Here is a 25,810-nt window from a genome sequence, read left to right as displayed (position 1 = left end):
CTGACACATGAGTGCTCGTAGTTACGATGGTGATCCCACACAGGGGTGTAATTTTAAAGATTTGATATATAAATATTTCCCAGATATTGTCCTGAATTTTGTTCTGATTTGTGTATAAACTGACTTGAGAATAGACTCAAGAATGGAAACTGTTCTCAACGCTGGACCTCCTGTACCAGAGGAGGTATGGATTGTAACCATAGTAACAAGATTGACAAAATGTGCCTTTGATTTTGCCCTTTTTCTCTTGAAGATGGGCTCTTAAACCTGGTACCGAAGTGTCGACTCCATGGAAAGCAGAGTAAAATAGCTTTGGGTGTTTTTTTTCAAGCTGACAAAAGAAGCATGAGTGAGTGGAGTCAGACTCACACAGACCCAGGGTCTTAGTTTTTGCTTTCAGTTGTTGAAGTTGGAATTTTTGGAGTTAAAGCTGTTAGACACAGGTCTCTCTCTCTCTACTGTGGGATAAGCTTGAATTCTCTGTCTGCTGCTCAATTCATTCTGCCAGTGTTCTTTCTCCTGGACTGGAGGAGATAGCAAGTAAGGGAAATCTACTTAGCTGAACTTACCTTTGCCAATGGTGTGTTTATGGGACAAAAACAAAGTTTCTGGAAAAGCTCAGCACTCCTGGCAATATCTGTGAAGGGAAAAGCAGAGTTAAAAAACAGAAGGATCTGGGGATGGGTCACCGGTCCTGAAATGTTAACTCTGTTCTTTCCTTCACAGATGCTGCCAGACCTGCTGAGCTTTTCCAGCAACTTTGATTTTGTTCCTGATTTACAGTTTCCGCGGTTCTTTCATTTTTTATTGTGGGTTTATGGGATGCTGCTATATTGGAAGAGTTGATGAGCAGTAGTTGAATAATATATTATTTTGTTAAGTATTTAGATAGAGATAGAGCAATGCTAATTCTTCTTTCTTTGTTTGTATTTGTGTTGTAAGTATAAAGTGTATTTTGCTTAAAGCTTAGTAGTTTGACCAATCGAATCACATCTGGAACACAGCTCCTTACACTTGCCTTTAAATAAAATTAGAGTAAAGCTCTAGGCTATCTCCTTGATATATTGTGAGGGAGTTTGTTCTGATCCGATACACGAGGGTAGGCATTCAGCAGCTCAAGTCTGTACTGCCATTCAAATAATTGTGCCTGGTCAAAAATGCAACTGACAAAAGGATTCATCTTAGTGGCTCACATAAGCTGTGTAATTGTATTGTATAAAGTACCTTAATATATTATGTCTCACCTCTAATGAGAACCATATGATGCTTGCAGTGAGAAATAAATTGCCAATGTGTCTACAGTCTGCTAACGGACATAACATTTTTTTGTATGTTGTGAATTTGGGAGATTTCATGTCACAGTGACAGCTGTAATCCAAAGAATTCCCTCCCTGAGGGCATTGTAGGTCAACCCACAGCAGGAGGACTGCAGCAGTTCATGAAAGCAGCTCACCCCGACGTTCTCAAGGGCAACTAGGGATGGGCAAGAAATGCTGGGCCCAGCCAGCGACGCACACGCCCCACAAATGAGCACAGGATAAAATACCACATGCTCATGCCAGACAGATGTATTTACAGATAGGAAGAGGCCATTCGTCCATTCAAGCCCAATCCTCCATTCCGTTCCATCACCTTATCTGCCTCCGATCTGTAATCTTTGATGACATCACCTAACCTATCAATCTCAGTTTGAAATGTTCAATCAACCCTCAGCTTAAACAGTTATTTTGGAGAGAGAGTTCCTGATTTCTGTAATGTTTGTGTGAGGACAACTTGCCTGATATCACCCTGACTGGCCCAACTCTAATGTTAAAGTTATGTAGCTGCTAGATCTGGTCTCTCCCACCAGAGGAAATAGTTTCTTTCTGTGAACACTTTTGAATCCTTTAACTATATAAAAACCTCAATAAAATCACCCACTGATAGTCTATATTTTTGGGTAATCCTAGCTTAATTATTTCAACCTATCCTTGCTCCTCTCTTGCCCTGTTCTTTGTGTAATATACAAGTGCATACGGTCTCCAAGCCCATTGTTGATGCCACATGAACTGATTGTTTTTGCTTCCTTCCACCAGTTAAGTTTGTGAAGGACATTCCAACAACCAGCTTCAACCGTTCTTGTCCATCCAGAGTGACCAGGTGTGATGGAGTCAGTGAGTGTACAGACAGCAGCGATGAAGCTGGCTGTGGTAAGCTTTCTCAATCATCAACAACCATCTCCCAGTCTAATTAAAATAAATGAATGAGCTAATTTCTACCTGATGTTGTCTCTTCCGCCAATCCCACTATCTCCTGCAAACTCCACACTGCAGTTAGATTCCAAGGGTCCAGCTCACAACTCGAGGTCTACGGGTGGAAGTCCAAGCGGTGGTTACCTATTTGTTACACAGCCTGGACCACATCTTTGGCACACAAGACATGTCAACAGCTGGGATTCAGGAGGTATGGGCATCAGGGGATTATTGATGGGGTTTAAAATGTCACTGGCTTGGCAATTGGGTGTGGGTGGTTTGTGCATTGAACATCAGAAGACAAGAACCAGGAGCGGGAATAGACCATCTGACCCTTTGAGACTGCTCCACAGTTCAATAAGATCATGGCTAATCTTTTCATGGCCTCAACTCCACTTACATACCCGCTCACCATAATCCTTAAATCCTCCACTATTCAAACAATTGCCTATCTTAGCTTTAAAAACATTCAATAAGGTAGCCTCAACTGTGTCACTGGGCAGGAAATTACACAGATTCACAACCCTTTGGGTGAAGAAGTTCCTCCTCAACTCAGTCCTAAATCTGCTCCCCCTTATTTTGAGGCTGTGCCCTCTTGTTCTTGCTTCACCCACCAGTGGAAACAACCTAATATAATAAAATGTGAGGCTGGAAGAACACAGCAGGCCAAGCAGCATCTCAGGAGCACAAAAGCTGACGTTTCGGGCCTAGACCCTATGCTCTGATGAAGGGTCTAGGCCCGAAACGTCAGCTTTTGTGCTCCTGAGATGCTGCTGGGCCTGCTGTGTTCATCCAGCCTCACATTTTATTATCTTGGATTCACCAGCATCTGCAGTTCCCATTATCTCTGATACCAGTGGAAACAACCTCCCTTCTTCTGTTTTATCTATTCCTTTCATAATTTTATGATTCTATAGGATTTCCCCTTATAATCTATAAGAAAATCTATAAGCTGGTTACGAGATGTAGATGGTAAAGAATCACTCAAAGAAAGAACTCTTTCTGTCCAAGTTAGAGTATAGAAGTGGCTAGATTGTTCAGTCTTCATTCTGCCCATTGGCTGATCATCACTACTGTGAACAGAAAACAAGCTGGTCACTGTGCAGTGATAACATAGCGTGGAGCTAGAGGAACACAGCAAGCCAGGCAGCATCACTGGAGCAGGAAAGCTGACGTTTCGGTTCAGGGCCCTACTATTTCTGGTCACTGTGCAGTGAATCTTGATGGAGAATGTGTATATGCATGGCAAATGAAGCCCTCCCAACCCAAACCACTCTAACAATATCAAATGCGTCAGTTTACACATGAAAATGACTTGTGTGGTAAACACCAGATGGCCTTAACCCAGCGAGGGTCTGCATAAGTGATAATGGGAACTGCAGATGCTGGAGAATCCAAGATAATAAAATGTGAGGCTGGATGAACACAGCAGGCCCAGCAGCATCTCAGGAGCACAAAAGCTGATAATAAAATGTGAAGCTGGATGAACACAGCGAGGGTCTGTATAAGTTCTATTGACCCAGATTTCCTAAAAGAATTGATTCTGTTACCAAATAACCATAGAGAATGCTGGAGAATCTCAGCATATCTGCTAGCATCGGTGGAGAGAAATAGCATTAACATTTCAGGCAGTAAAGATTTCCTTGATCAGCAACATATTAACTCGATTTCTCTCCACAGATGCTGCCAAACCTGCTAAGTTATTTCAGCATTCTCTGTACATGTTTCAGATTTCCAGCACCTCCAGTAGTTTGTTTTCATTCAAACGAGTCTGTTACCAAAGCTGTCAAAGGATAGAGTCAAGGACTGGTTTAGGATATTGAGGTGCAGATGAACCATGACCTAATTCAATGCGATCATGGATGATCTGCATCTAAACTCCATCTACCCAACTTACGTTTATGTCCCTTAAGATCCTTGAAAAGCAAAAGTCTATTGGCCATAGAATGAATATTATTTATTGAGTTACCACATCTACTGCTTTCTGAGACAGACAGACCACATTTCTGCTTTTATTTATGAAGAAATGTGTTCAAACTCATAGAGTTATAGAGTCATACAGCACAGTAACAAGCCACTGGTCCACTCATCTATACCAACCAGACATCCCAATCTGTCCTGGTTCCATTTGCCACCATTTGGCCCACATCCCTCTACACCCTGTCTTTTAAATGTTGTAAATGTACTAACCTCCAAAACTTCCTCTGACAACTCTTTCTATATACGCACCACCCCGTCCGTGGAAAACCTACCCTTCATGTCCTTTTTAAATCTTTCCCCTCTCATTTTAAACCTATGCTCTCTAATTTTGAACTCCCCCACCTGAGGAAAAAGACTTTGGCTATTCACCCTATCCATGCCCCTCATCATTTTGTGAACCTCTTTAAGGTCACTCTTCGGCCTTTGACACTCTAAGGAAAAAAGCCCCTGCCAATTCAGCATCTCTCAATAACTCAAACCCTTCAGTCCCGGCAACATCCTTACAAATCTTTCTGCACCTTTTCATGTTTAACAATATCTTTGCTATAGAGGGGTGACCAAAATTGCATGCAGTATTCTAAAAGTGAATAAATGGTGCTAGAAACCATGCTGCTTGGCCTGCTGTGTTCATCCAGCCTCACATTTTATTATCCTAGAAACCATTCCTTATGTCTTTTATTGTTTAAAAATTGATACCTATTGATTACCTAGAGGTTACATATTGATTTAAATTGGTTCCCAATTTGGCAGCTGAGCTGTGAAAAGATTTCTCAACCATGAAAAACTTTAAAGTTTATTTTAAAAATCTTGAGTCTTGTTTTTGGACCCATCTGTGCATTGCTTTGCCCTTCTTTATCTCTGCAATTTGCTTGAGCCCAGAGGCCTTGAGATCTCGGTCTGCACTTTTCCAATTCTCACTTCTCCTGCACCTCCTTGATTTCCATCACTCACTGGCGAATATGCTGTCAGATGCCTAGGCTGTAAGCTCTGGAATTCACTGCCTCAACCACTCCACCTCTCTTCTCTCTCTTCATTTAATACACTCTTAAAACTATCGTGGCATCAATCTGCCTTAATATTTCCGAGATCAGCTCTTTCAAATGTTTTGATTCATAACTCTTCTGTAAGTGCTTTAGAAACGGGAAAGAGCGAAACCATATGAGTAGTCAGCAATAAATCAAATGGAGAATTAAGAAGAAACTTTTTAAACTGGAGTGGAACTTATTACAACAGATTGCATTTGAGGTAAATACTATAGCTGGGTTTGAGGGGAAGTTAGATTGTCCTAAGATGGTGAAAGGTGTTTAAGGCTATTCTGATAGATGTTGAAAGTGGAGCATAAAGACTAGCACAGACTGATTGACTAAAATAGCAATGTAATTGCTGAATTTGCTATGTTTAAGGCTTAAATAGCTGATTCTTGAGCCAGCTGATGTTTTAGTTCTGAATAAGAGGGAGAGCTGTATTTTTGAGGGAGGGGACATTTTGATATTTTGTCTCGAGAGCCAGCCCTTATTCATTTGTGCAATTGTCTGACAGTTCTTTCCAGTCTGGGAGAACAACCAATGATCAGTCTTCAAGCCTTGTGGTCAACTCAACAAAATCGGGAACAAAAATACAAAGTCTCTTGAGCAGCAGGTATGTCATTGGGTGTTAAATAAAACAAGAATTGGGGGGTTGGGAGGATGGTCGTGGTGTAGTTTTCTATATCGAGTATGGAATTTTAAGAAGTAACAATTCAGATTTAAAAATCGCAACATTAAATTATCCCTGTGAGAATCCCAGGCATGAGGGTTGCACCATATGGCGTGTGGCTGAGACACACATACCATGAGGCAAGCACTGATTGATGCTTGACAGGGCTTTAGAGCAAACAGCCTAGTTTAGGTCCAATGTGGGCTCTGTTCTGCACAAAGTGAGTATCACTCAGGCAGTGCTCCTACTGCAGATTCAGAGGCATCTGATTCCAGTTTCTGCATGACTGAAGACAAGAGATAGCGGTTGAACCATGTTCTGCAGCCCTTCTCTTTGCTGGCCATGTGTACGTATTAAATTTGAACTCAAAGACTAAGGCAGATAACTGCAGTTCGTAGACCTGAACTCCAACACAGATAGGAGAGGGAAAGAAGAGAAACATTTCATTGTATTAGGGAAGCCATCAGATTTTTCCTTAGGATAGACTCCTTGGCAGAGATTGAATGTAGCCTTTATCACTTATAAAAATAGTATAAGGTTTTCTCAGTTGATTTTAGTTTTTATTAAAAGAACCCAAGGCTATAACTCAATTATTTATAATGATGTACCTTTGTCACACAAATTCGTAATGACTTGCCTCTGATACACTGATTCAAATTGACCTGTTTGTGTTTTATGCTGATGTAATATGAGTTACATTTATTTTTCAGTGCCCTATGTTCCACCACAGATACTGTTTCTCTCAAATGCATTGGTAAGATTTATTCCTTCAAGCCAAATAACTGATGTGTACTTGTGTTCATTTAGGATATTAGTGTTAGACTATAGGATCCTTTCAGATCAGGAAGCGTGGTTCCATCTAATACACTCAGGACAAGTAAGCCCAGGCTTAGATACAGAATAAAGCTCCCTCTGCACTATCCCCTTCAAACACTCGCATGACAGGGACAGCACAGGATTAGGTAAAGCCTCCCCCTTCCCCACTCCCATGTTGGTTTCTAGAAATACTACAGGACAAATAATGTTCACAATATTATTTGGCAAGATATACGAAGCTATGGGTCAAGTGCTGGAAATTAATGGAAAGCTGTATTACAATAGACAGGTGATTGTTTTTGACTGGCACAGATTTGATGGGCCACAGGGCCTTTTTCTCTGCTGTTGACCTCTTGGATTATAATATTGCTGGATGAATAGTTTTAAACGTATACCAGAGTAATCACTTCAGCACAGCAGAAGCAATTGTACAGGTAATGTTATAGAATTGAAAGTGTAAATTAACCTTCCTATAACATCACACAGACAGTATTCTTATTATTAGCTCAGATTTAATATTACTAATGAGCAATAATCACAGTGACAGCATCCCAAACTTTGATTAATATTAACTTCTAGACCTGGGTGTATGGGGTACAATTTCAAAATTTGCCTGACGACATAAAACATTGAACTGTTGTGAACTGTGAGACTGACAGATAGATGACATAAACAGGCCAGTGAAATGTACAGACACATGCCAGATAATACATATATGAGAAAAATGTGACATGAGTCAGGCTGGAAGAATTAATAGATGCTTCACACAGAGCTCCCCACAGAAAAGCTCTGTGGGTTTTGATACATCAAATGGACTGCAATGGTTTAAAAAGGCAGCTCACCACCACCTTCTCAAGGGCAATTAGAGAAGAACAATAAATATTCAGATCTCCTGAATTCATTATAAAAAAGGATAAAATTCTACAAGAGGGGTACAGGAGAAGGGGTGTATGCAGTTATATGCGTGGAAATTATTGAAGTTGACAGGGAAATTTGAGAAATGCCTAAAAAAAGTGTATAGGGCCCTGAAATTTGTAAATAGATAAACATATAGAGTCATAAAATCATACAACAAGCAAGCAAACACTTCGATCCAACACGTCCATGCCAGCCAAGCTTCCAAATTAAACTAGTTCCATTTGCCTGTGTTCGGTCCATATCCCTCCAAGCCTTTCCTATTCATGCTCCTATCCAAATGTGTTTTAAGTGTTCTAGCTGTGCCTGTAACCACCACTTCCCCTAGCAGCTCATTCCACGTGCAAACCACCCTCTACATGAAAATGTTGTCCCTCAGGTCCCTTTTAAATCTTTCTCCTCTCACCTTAAACCTATGCCCTCTAGTTTTGAACTCACCTACTCCAAGGAAAAGACCTTGACTAATCACTGTATCAATGCCCGTAATGATTTTCTAAACCTCTACAAGGTCACCCCTCAATCTCCTACACTCCAGTGAAAAACGATAGAATCCCTACAGCGTGGAAACAGGCTCTTTGGCCCAATAAGTTCACACTGACCCTCAGAGTGACCCATCCCCCTATAACCCACCTAATCTACTCATCCCTGGACACTGTCGGCAATTTAGCATGGCCAAGCCATCTAGCCTGTGCTTCTATGGACTGTGGGAGGAAACCAGAGCACCCGGAGGAAACCCATGCAGACACGGGGAGAATGTGCAGACTGCACTCAGACCGTGGCCCAAGGGTGGTGTGAGGCAGCAGTGCTAACCATTGAGCCATGGTGCCACCCAGCCTCTCCTTATAATTCATGGCCTCTAGTCCCAGAAACATTCTGGCAAATCTTTTCTGAACCCTCTCAAATTTAATAATGTCCTTTGTACAACAGGGCTACAAAAACAAAGAAGATATAAAACAGTAGCTTAGTCTGACCTGAAATATTATGTCCTGGGAACAGTACTTTAGGAAGAATGTGGGAGTATTATACAGAGAAGGTGCTGGAACAATTTACTAAGGATGAGTAACCTGCAAGATTGCATGGTGTGGGAGAGTGGTGGGGCAGGGTTGGGGTCAAGGCAGGTGTGTTGGGGGCGGGGGGGGGTAGGTGGTATTGTCTGTTCTCAGCAGACACCATGCTCCCCAGCTCCACATTCCCAAGGCTGAGTCTTGATTTTAGGGGTTCATGATCATAATTTTTAATATAAGCAATCAACAATTTGGAGCAATTTTCTGACATTTAATATTGAGCTTGTTGAGAAGCAGCAGTTCAGGTAGTATGCACTAATTAATTAGTTAAAGGAATTATACAACAGTGATAAACACAAATAGCTCATTGATACAAGAGGGCAAACGGTATGTATTGGTCTTGTTAAAGTTATGAAAGCTGCGTCCTGCTCTGTAACTGATGTTCACAGGAATTCTTTCCTGACTCTTCCTCCTGTTCATCTGACCCATTTTCCATCTGGAACTGACCTGAGGACTGTTGACGAAGACCATTCTCTTAGCATTGCTACCTACAAGTTCCTGATGAGGAACACCCTCTGCCAAGATCACACATTGTTCTATGTTATTTCTAAGGCCAGGTTATCTCCTCCATGCCAATTAGTTGCCTCAATCCTTTCAGCAAATAGCCATAGGCAGCCACTCATGATGTTGGATGACCATTGTCCTGTTGCCCAACTCCATCAGAGGCTCAGTTTTCACTCTTTCTAAAAATAACATCTTCTCGCTTTTTAAAAGCAACCCACTGATGATAGGGATAACACAGCAGCTCAGGCAGCATCAGAGGAGCAGGATTGTTGACGTTTTGGGTCAGCACCCTTCTTCAGAAACGCCAGGTTTTAGGGGGCCCCAATTCCCAACCTGGGTCCTTCGATCAAGCACTGAGTGCAGGGTAGTGTAACAGCCCCATCTGCTGGCCAGTCATGACCAATGACAGCAGGACAAGGTCCTTAACTGAGCATTAATTAGCAGCAGCAGGAAGACTGTCCCTGAAATATAAGACCATAAGATATAGGGGCAGAATTAGGCCATTGAGGCCCTTGAATCTGCTCTGCCATTTGATCATAGCCAATATGTTTCTCAATCCCATTCTCCTGCCTTCTCCCTGTAACCCTTGATCCCCTGCAACAGGGTTAGTTACCAATCAAGAACCTGTCTATCTCTGCCTTAAACATATTTGATGACTTGGCCTCCACAGCCGTCAATAGCATAGAATTCCACAGATTCACCACTCTCTGACTGAAGAAATTCCTCCTCATCTCACTCTCAAAGGTCATCTCTTCAATCTGAGACTGTGCCCTCGGGCCTTAGTTTCTCCTACTTGTGGAAACATCTTTTCTATCCTCACTCCATCCAGGCCTCCCAGTACTCTGTAAGTTTCAATCAGATCCCCCCTCGTCTTTCTAAACGCAACCAAGTACAGACCCAGAATTCTCAACCACTCCTCTAATGAAAGTGCTTTATCCCTGGGATCAATCTTGTATATCTCCACTAGACCCTCTCCAATGCCAGCACATCCTAATCGTGAAAGAAGTGGGAAGGCAAAGTGACCCTCACCCATGACCATCCCCTCAAACAAACTCACCATCAGGGAGGGAAGTATATTCTGCCAACTGATTCTAAGCTGGGTGATTGCTGAAGGAACTATGAAGAGGAACTGCACCGCGGTCACAGTGAAGGCTCATTTGGCTTTGGTTATAAGATATGCAATCCTGGAAAAGTCAAACGAACACAGCAGCAGGTCCAGCAGCATTCGTGAAAATAAAGTGACGTTAAAGTTCTAAGTAGGGTGACCCTTTGTCAGAACTGGACTTTGGAGAGTAACCATGCTTTCCTCCCGCAGATAGTGCTGTACCTGCTGATGTGTCAGGATTCTCGGACTTCTATGACTACGACTCACTCCAGCACTTTCTGTTTTTTGTCAGATCTCCAGCATCTGCACTTCTTTGTTTTATTAACATAGGAACAGGAGCAGAAATTCAGCGTCTTGAGCCTGTTCCACTATTCAATGAGATCATGACTGATCTGCAGCCTAACTCTGTGTACTTATCTTCGGACAATATCCCTTATTAACGAAACTAACAAAACAAATTCTATCTCAGTCCTTTAATTTAGAAAAATATATGAAGAATCTGAGATAACAAGGTGTGGAGCTGGATGAACACAGCAGGCCAAGCAGCATCTTAGGAGCAGGAAAGCTAACGTTTCGGGCCTAGCCCTTCCTTGAGGCCCAAGACGTCAGCTTTCCTGCTCCCAAGATGCTGCTTGGCCTGCTGTGTTCATCCAGCTCCACTCCTTGTTATCTTGGATTCTCCAGCATCTGCAGTTCCTATTATTTCTGTCGAATCCTTAGCTGCCTTCATTGCTGTTGATATAATGGGAATCTCCAGCAACAACAAACAGAAACAACTTTCTTATCGGATGTCACCTTCACTTTGAAAACAATCTCATTGTTTGTAGACTGTGGCAGGAAGATCAAGACCTCAACAAGAATAGTGGGTGGCGTTCCAGCCCAGTTGGGCGAGTGGCCGTGGCAGGTTAGTCTCCATTACAAGTCGCGGCACGTCTGTGGTGGAACCATCATCTCACCGGACTGGATCATCACCGCAAGCCATTGCTTCTTTGAGTGAGTAAGAACACTGAAGGAGTGAGGAGACTGTGGGCAGGTTACTCTTCAGCCACAAATGGACAATGTTGTTTAAAGGGGATTGTAAGAGGTTGAGAAGGTAAGGGGACAGTTAGGGGAGAGACAGAAAGGTCCATTTTTTAAAAAATTCATTCACAAAATGTGAGCATCACTTGCCTGGAGGCCGACATCTATTACCCATAGAATCCATACAGTGTGGAAGCAGGCCATTCAGCCCATCAGGTCCACACTGACTCTCCGAAGACCATCCCACCCAGACCACTCGCCCCCACCCCCCCATCTCTGCATTTCCTACCTGGGCACTATGGGTAATTTACCATGGCCAATCCAACTGACCTGCATCTCTTTGGATTGTTGGAGGAAGACGTAGACGTGAGGAGAATGTGCAAACTCCACACAGTCAGTCAGCCAAGGCTGGAAATGAACCTGGATCCCTGGTGCTGTGAGGCAGCAGTGCTAACCCCTGAGTCAAAATAGTCCAGAGGATGGTTGCATGTCAACCACATTACTGTGGGGTGGACTCCCACAGCTACCGAGACTACACCTGCTCCCACCCACCCCCCGCAAAAATTCCATCCCCTATTCCCAATTCCTTCGTCTCCGCTGCATCTGCTCCCAGGATGAGGCATTCCACTCCTGCACATCCCAGATGGCCACGTTCTTCAAGGACCGCAACTTTCCCCCAACAGTGGTCGACATCGCCTTTGACCGTGTCTCCCGCATTTCCCACATCACATCCCTCACACCCCGCCCCCGCAATAACCGCTCTGAGTGATTCCCCCTCATCCTCACATACCACCCCACCAACCTCCAGATACAACGCATCGTCCTCCGACACTTCTGCCATCTACAATCCGACCCCACCACTAAAGACATTTTTCCAACCCCACCCTTGTCTGCCTTCTGCAGAGACCACTCTCTCCGGGACTCCATTGTCCGCTCCACACTCTGCTCGGTTCGCAATAAACAACTGCACCTCCCAGTCGCGAACCATTTTAACTCCCCCTCCCATTCCTTAGACGACATGTTCATCATAGGCCTCCTGCAGTGCCACAATGATGCCACCCGAAGGTTGCAGGAACAGCAACTCATATTCCGCGTGGGAACCCTGCAGCCCAATGGTATCAATGTGGACTTCACAAGCTTCAAAATCTCCCCCTCCCCCACTCCATCCCAAAACCAGCCCAGTTCGTCCCCGCCTCCCTAACCTGTTCTTCCTCTCACCTATCCCCTCCTCCCACCTCAAGTCGCACCTCCATTTCCCACCTACCAACCTCACCCCGCCTCCTTGACCTGTCCGTCCTCCCCGGACTGACCTATCCCCTCCCCACCTCCCCACCTACACTCTCCTCTCCACCTATCTTCTCCTCTATCCATCTTCAGTCCGCCTCCCCTTCTCTCCCTATTTATTTCAGAACCCTCTCCCCATCCCCCTCTCTGATGAAGGGTCTAGGCCCAAAATGTCAGCTTTTGTGCTCCTGAGATGCTGCTTGGCCTGCTGTGTTCATCCAGCTTCACACTTTGTTATCTTACATTACTGTGGGTATGGAATCACATGTAGGCTAGACAAGGTAAGGATGGCAGTTTCCTTCCCTAAAGGGCATTAGTGAACTAGGTGGGTTTTCCAAAAATCATCAATGGATTCATGGCCATCAGTAGACTCTTAATTCCAGATTTTTATGAATTCAAATTCCACCACTTGACATGGTAGGAATCGAACCTGGGTCCCCAGATTGTTAGCAGGGTCCCTGGCTTATTAGGCTCTTGACAACGCCAGTAAACCATCACCTCCCCTCAGCTTATGGGCTTGCATGAGTGTTGGAAGCAAACCCTAAATGAATTTCTAAAATTGAATCTTTCTGAGTTCCTTCTGGCCTTCAATCCAGATTACAGGAGATCTAGAGTGGTGGAGATAACCCCGCGGACAACCAACTTCAGACAAACTTGGGTTAAAATAACAATTTAAAACCTGGTGATGCCATTGAGTATGAGAGGAGCTCACAGCTCAGGGATAGGCATTTTCGAAGCTGTAGCATCAGTTAGGTTAGGAGGGAGTGGGAGAAAACAGGAGGGAGTGGGAGAAAACAGGTAGCAGACTGGGGAGAGGGCATGAAGATCCTTGTTCTTTGTAATATCGGAAAGAACTGTGAATGCCATAAATCAGAAATATGAATGGAAATTACTGGAAAATTTCAGTAGGTCTGGCAACACCTGTGGGGAGAAATCAGAGTTAATGTTGTGGGTTGAGTGCCCCTTCATCAGAACTGATGGTAGCCAGGAAAACGTTGTTTTATGCAGAAGATAGTTTGGGGATAGGGGGTATGATAGGCGGAGATAGAGCCCAAAGAGACAAAGGGACAGTTGGACAGACGAAGGAGTGGATCAGCCTGGGAGAATGAATAGCTATTTGTGGACAACTAATGGCTAATCATTGGTGGTGTGTAATAGCAAACCATGTGATAACAAGGCCTGGTGTGTGGCTACTGGGCTAAGGACATAGGCAAAGGTGCCTCAAAGCCTAAAGTTGTTGAGCTCAATAATGAAGCGGTAAGGTGGCTTGGTGATTAGCACTACTGCTTCACAGCACCAGGGACCTGGATTCAATTCCATCTTTGAGTGACTGTCTGTGTGGAGTTTGCATGTTCTTCCTCATAACTGCATGTGTTTCTTCCCACAGTTCAAAGATGGGCAGGTGAGATGGACTGGCCGTGCTAAATTGACCCATAGTGTTCAGGGCTGTGTAGGTTAGGGGCATGGGTCTGGGTCGAATGCTCCAGGGGTTGGTGTGGCCTTTTTTTGGGCCAAAGGGCATGTTTCCACACTGTAGGGATTCTGTTCTAAAGCTGTAGAATTCCCAAGTGGAAAACGAGGTGCTGTTCTTCCAACTTGCGCTGAGTTTTGCTAGAACACCGTAGCAAGCCTGAGATAAAGGTACTGCCCAGGGAACAGGGTGGTGTGTTGAAGTGGCATAGATGTTCTGCAAAGTGGTCACCCACTCTGCACTTTGTTTCCTCACCCTTTGTGCCTGAAATTGACCTTCTTTTGATTCCAGAGATGATAGCTATCAGCCGAAGTACTGGAGAATATACAGTGGTTTTATTTCCCAACGGGAGCTACTTAGAGCTGCGCAGAGTTCCGTGTCGAAGATTGTTGTTCACAGTAGATACAGCTCAGACACCAATGACAACGATATTGCTTTAATGAAGCTCTCAAATCGACTGAGGTTTACAGGTACTGTTCATGTTAATGGCCATTGGCCCTGACCAATGTCAAGTCTGTAGCCATTAATGTGGCAGAGCAGTCTGTCAGTGTCAAAGGGCCAGTTCCTGTGCTGTACTGTTCTTTGTTCTAATATTACTAAGCTTCAGGTCTAAAAAATCTCTACAATATGACACATTCACAGCACCTCCACACAAACCATTAAGTCTCACTTACAAAGGCTGCCCTCAATCAGTTGAATTACTGGGAAAAAATTATCATTAGAAATGTTTTCCAATGCCAAAAAACAGAAATGTATTGGTGTGAGTGAAAGGACTTTTTCTTCTAGATTGTTATCACCTTCAACACAAACTCAGTAAATCATGGGTTCAATACGATAGTAAAATGTACCATTTGCAGGGTAGTTTGATCTTAGAGTAAGAGAATAGGTCGGCACAACATCAAGGGCTGAAGGGCCTATACTGTACTATACTGTTCTATGTTCTATGTTCTAATACAGAACACAATGCTTGCTACACTGTGCCCATCAAAAACTTCCAGGACAGTTTGGAAACATGATGTTGGATATAGATTCAAGTTCCTCTACACTAACCCCATCAAATACTCCCAGGACAGGGACAGCAAGGCGTTAGATAAAGAGTAAAGCTGCCCTTACACTTGTAAACTGAAAATAAAGCTCTCTCTATTCTTTTTAAAACCAAAGGTAAAGCCTCCTTGATGCTGCCCCTGCCAAAAACTCCCAAGAAAGGGACAGTTCGGGGTTAGATACACAGTAAAGCTCTCTCTACTGTTTTAAAGTGAAAGTAAATCCTGCTTAAATCATTTAAAATGCTGCCCCTACTCTTTTAAACTGGGGGATTTCAAGGCTAGGAGGTAAGAGGAGAAAGATTTGAAAAGGACATGAGAGGCTATATTTTTACACAGAGAGTGGTTCGTGTGTGGAATGAGCTTCTAGAGGAAATGGTGGACACAGGTACAGCTACAATGTTTAAAAGATATTTAGATAAGCACATGAGTAAGAAATGCTTGGAGGGTTATGGCCAATTCAGGCAGGTGGGACGAGTTTAGTTTGAGATTATGGTCGGCATAAATTGGTTAGGCCAAAGGGTCTGTTTTGTTCTGTATGACTCTATGACTGGGCATCTCCATGTGACTGCATGTGTATATGTGACTGAGCGTGTACATATGATTGTATGTGAGCAGAATTACTTTGTTACTTGACCCTAATTTCCATGTTGTAACAGAGCTTACACTTTTTCCAGATAATATTAGACCTGCCTGTTTGCCAACCTACGATCAACAATTTCCTGAAGGGATGCGCTGTTGGATTACGGGATTTGGTCACACAGAGGAAGGGGCACGTAAGTAAGGAAGTGTGTATCGATGGGTCAGAAGTCATTGGAGGCTGGGGTATGTGGGTCAGTTAGCTTGGTTGGCTGGATGGCTGGTTTGTGATACAGACTGATACCAACACTGTGGGTTCACCGGCTGAGGTCACCATGAAGCTATCACCTTCTCAACCTTTACCGTCACCTGAGATATGGTGACCCTTAGACTAAACTCACCACTGCTCATTTCCCTCTTACACAGAGTGGAACTAAGGTGACTTTTCCTTTATTCTTCCAGGTGTACTGGAGGTTGCACAGAATCTATCTCTTCAACTTAATTTAACACCGGTACACATCAAACTTATTCAATTAGACAATCATTGCTTACCTTCTTTGCTCTAAAGAAATAGCCACGTTCTTTTCAGTTAACCTGAATTTATTTTAAATTATCTCCTCAAAATATTTTAGAATGTTCTCTGCCATTGTGACAAAAGGTGCTTCTTGTCATCTTGATTAGATTGGAATTTTAATTTCACAAAGAGGTGACATTTTCATTGCAAAATCCACATTTTTGTTTGACCAGTGATTAAAGCTTCTGGGTCATGAAAATGGCATTAATTTTTAGCTGCTGATAGAAGAGAATGTATTGTGAGCCTTGGCTGTAAGTGTTTTCACATCAAAGTAAGTAGAAAGGGATTAGAAAGATATGAGCTAAGTGCTGTCAAATGGGACTAGATTAGTTTAGGATGTCTGGTCAGTTTGGACAACTTGGGCCGAAGGGTCTGTTTCTGTGCTGTACAGCTCAATTACTCTATGACTCATGAGGTCATGAGAAATAGGAACATGGGCAGGCCATTCAGCGCCTCAAGCCTGATCACTATTCAATAAGATCATGGCTGATCTGCCCCAGGCCTTAACCACTCTTTCGTGCCGGATCAGCGTAGTGGATTCTGAACCTCGACCACTTTGACCAAACCTTTGGTCACCAGACCAAAGACCTCTTGCAATTGCTTGGGAAGCACCTTGGGATACTTTGCTACGTCAAAAGCCCTAAATGCAAGTATCTATTGTTGTTAAGTGCTGTTCCTACCAGGTATGGTTTAAATTTCAGACATTGTTGGCCGGATCACTCTGAGACTGTGGCAAATCCCTTTGTAACATCCTGAGCTTAACCTTTTGTTTAATGTATTTCAGTTTTGACCTCCAACATCCTCCTAGAAGCTTCAGTCAACATAATTGGCACTAGCACCTGCAACCAGAGAGACTTTTACAATGGAGCAATAACAGACCGCATGGTCTGTGCTGGCAAGATCTCTGGGGGTGTTGATTCTTGTCAGGTATGTGACGGTCAGAAACCAGGACACCCATCCACTCATTTCTGGGGTCCTGGTTTTAGAATCAATGAACTGGCTGGATTTCTGCTCTGTGAGCAATGAACATCCCGAAGGAATTGAATCTGATGTTGTATAGCGGAGGTTGAATCCCCTCCCACCCCCATCAAGAACTAAAACAAAGAAAAAAACTTCACCTCATAATCTGTGTGAAAAGTGGTGTAACCTGCCTTTCAGCAGCTTCCAGTGGTTAAATAAAATTAATCCCTGACACTCAGTTTACAATCGACAATTTATTTGTCTTACTAACAGTGAATAAATTAACTAAACTATTAACTAACTGGATAGATCCCTTCCAACCACTAAGTATTCCCGAATAAAACAAGATTCTAATGGTATGCTGTTCCAATAAATATAAATCCCACATGTATCAAATAAAAATAGACTTTATTCTCTCAGAATTACAGTCAGGTTACAAGTCTTCCAGAATGCTCAGGGCCTTCGTCATCGATTCTTCTGTCAGGAATACTCATTAGATGTGCCATTGGTAACCTTTGTTATTTCGATGGTGCTTTCTCTAATACGTAGAGGATGCTAGGAGAGCCAGTGATTCTCTCTTGAAAGCCGAGTGCTGTTAAGTCTTGTGGAGAGTAGTTAGCTCTCTGGTCTTTGTCCAACTGCCGTCTCCTTTTATACCTTTGATTACATATCGATGCTTTTACAATAGGATTGTTCCTATATTGTCAAAACCATCAGATTTAAATTTGCAGCCCAAGGGTATCAATATGGACTTCACAAGCTCCAAAATCTCCCCTCCCCCGACCGCATCCCAAAACCAGCTCAGATCAGCCCAGCTCCCTAACCATTCCTCCCACCTCAAGCCCCACCCCCATCTCCTACCTACCAGCCTCATTCCCCTTCCTTGACCTGTCCATCCTCCCTGAACCAACATATCCCCTCCCTAACTCCCCACCTATATTCACCTTTATTGGCTCTAACCCCGCCTCTTTGACCTGTCTGTCTCCTCTCCACCTATCTTCTCCTTTATCCATCTTCTATCTGCCTCCCCCTCTCTCCATATTTATTTCAGAACCTCCTTCCCCTCCCCCACTTCTGAAGAAGGGTCTAGGCCCGAAACGTCAGCTTTTGTGCTCCTCTGATGCTGCTTGGCCTGCTGTGTTCATCCAGCTCTACACCTTGTTATCTCAGATTCTCCAGCATCTGCAGTTCCTACTATCGCTGGAAAAGATTTAAATTTAATTGGCCTTTAGTATCTAAATGCTTGATTCAATTGATTGGCTAAATTCAAATCTTGTTGTCTTGGTAAAAACTGCTGCTTGGCCTGCTAACTGATACAAATATTTCAATTCGGGTGCTCTCCATACACTTGCAAACTTTCAAGCTGCTGCTCACAGACATCCACTTTAAATGTTTAAGCATAGAAAAAGCACATTATCTATTAAAGGACCATGCAATGCTTTCTACCTCAGCATTTTACAAACAGCAAATACTAACTTCTTTCCTCCTGATCCACAAGTACTCTATCCAACTTCATAACGCTGAACAATATCTGAGCTTAATTGTGGTGGGAACAAAAACGTTGAAATAACTGTGGGCCAGGCAGCATCCATGTAGAGAGGACAAGCTAATGTTTCAAATCTAGATGACTTTTCATCCGATGAAGATTTCAGAATCTGCAATAATTTGTTCCTAATTGTGATGGGTGTTTGCACAGCTGGCTGTAAGTGGGTAGTCTCATTAATACAGTTGGGCATACGATGAAATGCTAACTCATGTCTTGGAGGTATTGGTTGGGAGGACGTGTTGGTTTGTCCCTTCATCAGAAAAGAGGCAGCTCTGACAGTACAGCACTCATTCAATACCACATTAAAGTGCCAGCCTAGATTCTCGTCTATGGAGCAAGGAAGGCACACTCTTTGAACCCAAAGATGAAGGTGATACTCATGGAGCATTTGAGTGGAAGATCTATTGAAGTTGTCATCTCAAAACTGGACCTCGCTCAATGACAGCATGGGTCTTTTGCTTTCATTCATTTACAAGATGAGGGTGTCACTGACCTAGCAGCATTTATTGCCCATCTCTAATTGTTCAGAGTCAACCACATTGCTGTGGGCCTGGAGTCACACGTAGGCCAGACCAGGTCAGGATGGCAGTTTCCTTCCCTAAAGGACATTATTGAACCAGATGGGTTTTTCCCAACAATTGGTTCATGATCATCATTAGTCTCTTAATTCCAGCTATTTTTATTGAATTCAAATTCCACCAGCTGCTGTGGTGGGATTTGAACCCAAGTCCCCAGAACATTAACTTGGTCTCTGGATTGACAGTCCAGTGATAATACCACTAGGCCATCGCCTCCCCCTAGTCCACTCAAAGATATGGGTGGATGTGCCCAATTTATGGAGTGTTTTGATTTGCTACATTAAACAAATGAATCATCGGAAAGTGAGAATGGCTGCTAATGCTGCACTAATGCCCCCTGTGTGAGTAAAGCCTCCCAAAGTTGATCCAGTTCTGTATACTCACATCCCACAATTCGAGCACGGGATTAATGTTCTCCTCATTCCCAATTAAACAAATTGGCAGGTGCTTTGAGGGTAAACCAAGGCTTTGCCTGGGGTTTGTGGGTCAGTGCTTCCTGTGGCTTCCATTTGCCAGTGAGCCATTTCTCTTTAAACCCCAGGGTGATAGTGGTGGGCCTCTTGTCTGTGAAGTGTCTGGTGCCTGGTATCTGGCAGGAGTTACAAGTTGGGGGATTGGCTGCGCTCGGATCAACAAGCCAGGAGTTTATGCCCGGGTGACACAACTCACCGAATGGATCTTCACACAGATGGAGGTACCAATTTATCCTTGTTACCATGGCAACTGGGGAGAACATTTTGCAATTCAAACAATCCAGACAATAAGAGCCTTTTAGGACCATTTGTAATGTAGCGAAATGCCCCTAGATGTTTGTAGGAATGACGCCAGATGATGGTGCAGCAGAGGGAGTCAGAGAGGCTAGACAGGGGATGCACAGAGATTGCAATGGGTCGTGGGGCCAGAGGAAGTTACAAAGATTGAGGGGGGAGACATTGTGGAGGAATTTGAAAACAAGGAGAAACATTTAAAATTCATTGCCAATGGATCTAATGTTCAACCTTAGTCAGTAGGTAGGGCATTAATGACTCATCTTAAAAGTCCCATTTCCAACAGTGCAGCATACCCTCAATCCTGAAGGACCCCATGTCAGTTAGAGAGCACAAGAGGTGATGGATGAATGGGACCTGGTGGTAATGATGTGTGAGCAGCAGTGAGTTAGATGAATGAAGATTGAGAGGAAGGAATGAGACTAGGTAAAACCATTTGAGGGCTTTCACTCATCCCTCATCATGTGCCTATATGAATGCAAGAAATAGAACAGAAGTAGGGCCATTCAGCCCCTCAAGCCTGCTTCACCATTCCATAATTCAATAATAATGAATGTTCTGTTTGTATTTTGAATTCCACATATTCAATAACCCTCGTTCCCCTGTCTAAACCAATCTATTCACCTCTGACTTAAAGATATTCAATGACTCCAAGTCCACTACCCTCTGAGACACAGAGTTTCAGAGTCACACAATCCTCTGACAGAAAATATTTCTCCTCATCTCTGTCCTAAGCTGGTTCTGTGTTCACCCACAAACAGGAGGCATCCCTTCCACATCTACCTTGTCAATCATTTAGGACCTTATATACTTCAATCTAACACCCACACTCTTCTAAGCATCAGTGGACAACAAGCCCAGTCTATTCAATCTTTCCTCACAAGACAACCTAGTCACTCCAGGCTATTAATCTAGTAAACCTCCTCTGAACCATCTTGAATGCGCTTACATCCTTCCTTAAAGTAGGAGACCAAAACTCCACACAGTATTCAAGATGTGCCCTCACCAATACTCAAAGTACATTAAGCTGGTCTGCATACAGTTTTGTATTTTCATTTTATGCCTTTTATGAAACACAGCTGTAAAGCCAGGGAAGTACGTTTTGAATAGAAGTCACTGTTAGAATGTTGGGAATGCTATGTAAATGCTCACGAACAGCAATGTGACACCAACCAGAAAGTCTGTTTCACCTTTCCTGATTCTGGTTGAGGTAAAAGTACCCTGATCTTATGTGAAAAGCGCTGAGGGATCTTTTACATCACCTTAGGCAGCCGGAGGAACTTTGATTGAATGACTCCTCTTAAAAGTGGAACTTCTGGCAGTGCAGCATACCTTCAGTACTGCGCTCAGAACTTTAGCCTAGATTTTAGGCTCTGTAATGAAGCTTGAATCTTCTGACCATATTTTTTTTTTTGGCTACACTCAAGTGACTGTAAACTTTCTGACCCAGGAATAAAGGGTGCTGAGCCATGAATGACACCTCCTACAGCTGGGACATCAAACTGTTCCATTTGCGAATCTGGGTCATTATTTGAATAATAGGAAGAATTCCATTAGGTGCAACATGTAGATTCAGTTAGGTTTTTTCCTATTTAATTTGCAACACAAAATCGCATTCATCTCATTGGCGTACAACAGCTGTAATAGTTGCTTAAGTAACATGAATATACTTGTGAAAGCCTTCAATGCTATATGAAATATTACATAAATTGAAGTATTCATCTTCACGTCAACCACTTTCAAATTTTAGCTGACAAAAATAAATTGCCAGTGTGTTGCCCACAATACAACTTCATCTCATGGTGAAATTGGCAGACTTTATAGAGTCACGCTGCCATATCAGCTTAGGCTGGAGCCCTTTACTTTTTACTTAAGGATATACAAGAAAAGAGGGAAGGCCATTCAGTCCCTCAAGCTTCTTCCATTCCATTCAGTTGAATCATGATTGACCTCTTAATCCCCTTTCCCAGTCGAAACAAATTTTATTTTTAGTGTGAGTGTAAGTTACTTCAACATTACATCTTGACATAAACGAATGGCCAAAAGTTACGACGAAATGGAGACCTTCACTAATTTATAAAAGAAACGTGGGTCTTATTTATGTTGTTGATTCCACAAACAAGTAAATGTGAAATGTTGGTTTTCTGCCATGAAGGATTAGGGAGGTAATGGGTTGATCTGGTAAATAGATAATCAGAAGCTTAAGCTGAAAGGGATTGAATTGGGCGAGCTGGACCACGGCTTCTTCGAGAGATGAATCCAGATGGTTGCACCGTTGTCCCATCTGTTGGTTTACAACAACAACAACCTACATTCACATAGAGCTTTTACCATAGAAAATTGTCCCAATGCACTTAGTAAGAAAGAGCATGACCAAACAAGTTTGGACACTGAGCCAAAAGAAGGACTACTGGCAATTAGGGAGAGAGGGAATTATAGTTTAGAACCTGCGATAGAGGTCACCAATAGAGTTAGTGTTTGTGGAAATACAGTTCTGTTCTATGTACTGCCAGATTTGGAACTCATTGGTCTGGACCATAGCAAGTACCCAATGGATATTATTTTGTGTGACCTGCCAGTCCATAAGAATGAAACCAATTGCTGAATAATGGTGAAGTTGATGTTATGGAGTGCCATTCTCCTTGGATTTAATGTCTTGTATTTCACTTTTATAGATCAACAGCAACTAATGAAAAGAATGGGCTTTCACCACACATTGGGTGTGATCGAGGTTGTTGCTTCTGACTTATGCTGCTTTTCCAAAAGACTGTTTCTAGGGAGATTGGATTTCTCCCAGAGCTCAATAACGTACTGTGTATGTTCCGTCAAAAAGAGAGACGGTAGCGATATAAAATGTACATTTGCTTAGTCAATATAGAGAAAATGATTCATTATTCAACAGGTATACAGTTAACTTGGTCTAAGATAACCAAACCTTGCCTGACTATGACCATTACCTAACGTTATGTGAGTTTAAGAATTTCCCAAGATCCTCATGGTCTCTGAGGATTAAATGCTCAAAGATTCTGCACATGCACCAGCTCCATGTTAATTTAAGATTACAATTTAAGAATTTCTGCTTTGGGCTCAATCAATTTGCACACACAATTGCACCTGGTTTGCAAAATATACATTCTCAGGTTTCTGCTCAGATGTTGCCAAATAAAAAGATCCTGCTGTGAGCAACCACAATCTGAGACTAATTTTAAAAAAATGTTGGTATTAAATATTCCTTGATGTATCTAATAGTTGAAACGTGGTGCAATTTGATTCGTGGAAATGCATTGTTCACAAATCAAAGCCTTTTTAATCAGGGTTTAACCACCAGCTGTGAGTAACCTGATTTTTAAATGAGTAAATATGACATTTTAATTTTTAAGAAAAGAACTATTTGCTAGATACTTTGGAGTTCAGTAGTCAGTTTCTTAGATTTAAAAAACAAAATTTATAAAGTTTTTTAAAATGTGCAATTAGTATTCTGCACTTAAAAGAATGAGTTTAATTGTTGTGGCCACCTTGAAATCTCACAATCATGCACAATTGACAGAAACTTGCCATGGTGATGACTTCGATCTGGGACGTGGCCAGCTACATGTGGGTGTTGTTTGAGCTGGTGCACAAATAAAATCACAACAGTTCGATTTGCACTCAAAAGTCTGCGACATTTTGGGCATGTTATGTTGATTTCAGATGAAATGCGCTTAATGAAGATAAAAGAAACTTATAAAAAAGCAAAAGCATAAAGCAAAACCATAAGAACATTCAGCCAGCACCAGGCTTTTTGCATGTCATGGCAACTGTTACCATTCCAATGATGTTGGAGTGATACAATTAAGCATTGCAAGTTAAACAATTACAATGATGAGGACAGAATTATAGGAACAAGAGGAAGCCATTCAGCCCTTCAAGAGAATTCTGCCATTCAGTGAAATTCTATATTGTAACACTTTTTACTCACCATGGTCCTATATCTCTTTAGAATTGTGGCCCACAAAAAATTCTCAATCTCATGTTCAAAACTTATTAATTGAGGCAGCACCTACACTCCTACTGTCCCTCTCATGAAGGAGTGATCTGATTTGCTCTGATTTCATTGACAGCCCATTCCCCTCATGTCAACTCAGGTTTTCAAGTTGGTGCACTTGGGAGCTAATGTTCTGAGATATATCAAACCTACAACAGATTCCACATTATTTTTGTTAGGCTCTTTTGAGATATTTCCCCGCGATTTCTAATTGCTATAAAATATATGGTAAAAGAAAATGTTTTCTTTGAGGAAACAGAAGAATCTGACAATTTAAGAAATGGAAGTTGAGTCATTGGCTTCCAAATACAGTCTACAAAGTATTGATCTGCTTCCACCAAGTGCCAATGGCTCCTGGAAATCAACAACAGCGATATGTTTGAAGTTAACCTGATCAAACATGAACAAGAACATAAATCTGTTTAATTTTATAATTATTAAGATGGTGCATTGATTTGCGTTTTTCTCTGAAAATAAAGTGATACGTTTTCATTCCTATTTCAAAGGGACTTTTGTTGATCAATGGGACAGAATAAAAATATTAGATGGATGTATGCTGGTAAGAACCAGCACTTCCAAATCCTTTTGCAATGTTTCTCCCTGTCTTTTGTCTCAAATGAAACCCTCAGTCTCTGGCCAGGCTCCATTCAGACAACCCTTGACCCTGCCTTGCTATTAACCCGGTAAGTGATCCAAAAGTGACCATTCAGCCCATCAAACCTGTTCCATTGTTTAGTTAGATCATACCATTCTATATCTTAACTTCATCTACCTGCCTTCATTTCACAATCCTTTCTCAACTAAAATCTATCAATCCTAGTTGATCACCCATCTTTAGTAGCTTCTTGCAGGAAAGAATTCCAATACATTTGGAGAGAAACACAACTTTGTGCCATTAAGGTTGAAAGGCCCAGCTGTAATTATTAGGTTCCGTGTTCTGGGCTCTCCTCACCAGGGGAAATATTTTCCCACTAACCATCCTATCAAGTTCTTTAATCAATTTAAGTATCCCATTTAGATCATCCCTTTGTCTTTAATACTAAGGTGTAAACCTGGAATCACAATTTCACATTGCTTAGCCCTGTTATCAATCAGGGAAATATGCATGACTTTCTAAGGCAAGAATTCCCTGAGTTCAGAACTGAATGCAGCCCTCCACATTACAATTCCTTACTCTTTTTTTAAAGTTTATTCAATGGATGAGGACATCACTGGCTAGACAGCACTTATTGCCCCATCCCTAATTGCCCAGATGGCAGTTAAGAGTCAACCACATTTCTGTGGGTCTGGAGTCACATGTAGGCCAGACCAGGTAAGGATGGCAGATTTCCTTCCCGAAAGGACATTAGTGAACCAGATGGATCTTTTACTGACAATTGACAATGGACTAATGGTCATCATTAGACTCTTCAATTCCAGATTTTTATTGAAATCAAATTCCACCATTTGCCATGGTGTGGGATTCGGACCTGGGTCTCCACAACATTACCTGAGGTTCTGGATTAACAGTCCAGTGAAAATACCACTGTCTGCCCTGCAACGTTGCTATCCCATCCACTGTTTGAATTGTTATCCTACCTGCCTCCAGCCTTTATTCAGTTTGTAATTAGACTCCCAGCTCTCTCTGCACCTTCAATTTCCAGCTTCTCAACAG

General features: G+C 42.5%; 1 protein-coding gene across 2 annotated transcripts in view; it reads left to right on the top strand.

The window, feature by feature from the left end:
* Nucleotides 1–24,657, top strand: part of tmprss13a (transmembrane serine protease 13a) — a 45,759-nt gene extending 21,102 nt beyond the window's left edge. The window contains exons 4-13 of one of the 2 annotated variants that reach the window (XM_048562054.2): nt 2,076–2,189; nt 2,313–2,442; nt 5,751–5,849; nt 6,617–6,660; nt 11,138–11,303; nt 14,377–14,555; nt 15,806–15,904; nt 17,066–17,208; nt 19,907–20,059; nt 22,808–24,657. In XM_048562054.2, the coding sequence (XP_048418011.1) occupies nt 2,076–2,189; nt 2,313–2,442; nt 5,751–5,849; nt 6,617–6,660; nt 11,138–11,303; nt 14,377–14,555; nt 15,806–15,904; nt 17,066–17,208; nt 19,907–20,059; nt 22,808–22,822 (1,142 nt within the window). In that variant the 3' untranslated portion in view covers nt 22,823–24,657. The remainder of the gene's footprint in view (nt 1–2,075; nt 2,190–2,312; nt 2,443–5,750; nt 5,850–6,616; nt 6,661–11,137; nt 11,304–14,376; nt 14,556–15,805; nt 15,905–17,065; nt 17,209–19,906; nt 20,060–22,807) is intronic. The other variant, XM_048562055.2, reaches the window with a different exon arrangement.
* The last annotated feature ends 1,153 nt before the right edge of the window (nt 24,658–25,810 follow it).

Source organism: Stegostoma tigrinum, chromosome 32, assembly GCF_030684315.1.
Source record: "Stegostoma tigrinum isolate sSteTig4 chromosome 32, sSteTig4.hap1, whole genome shotgun sequence".
Lineage (NCBI taxonomy): Eukaryota > Metazoa > Chordata > Chondrichthyes > Orectolobiformes > Stegostomatidae > Stegostoma > Stegostoma tigrinum.
Note: the sequence above shows the minus strand (reverse complement) of the source record. Positions and strands in the feature narration are given on the sequence as shown.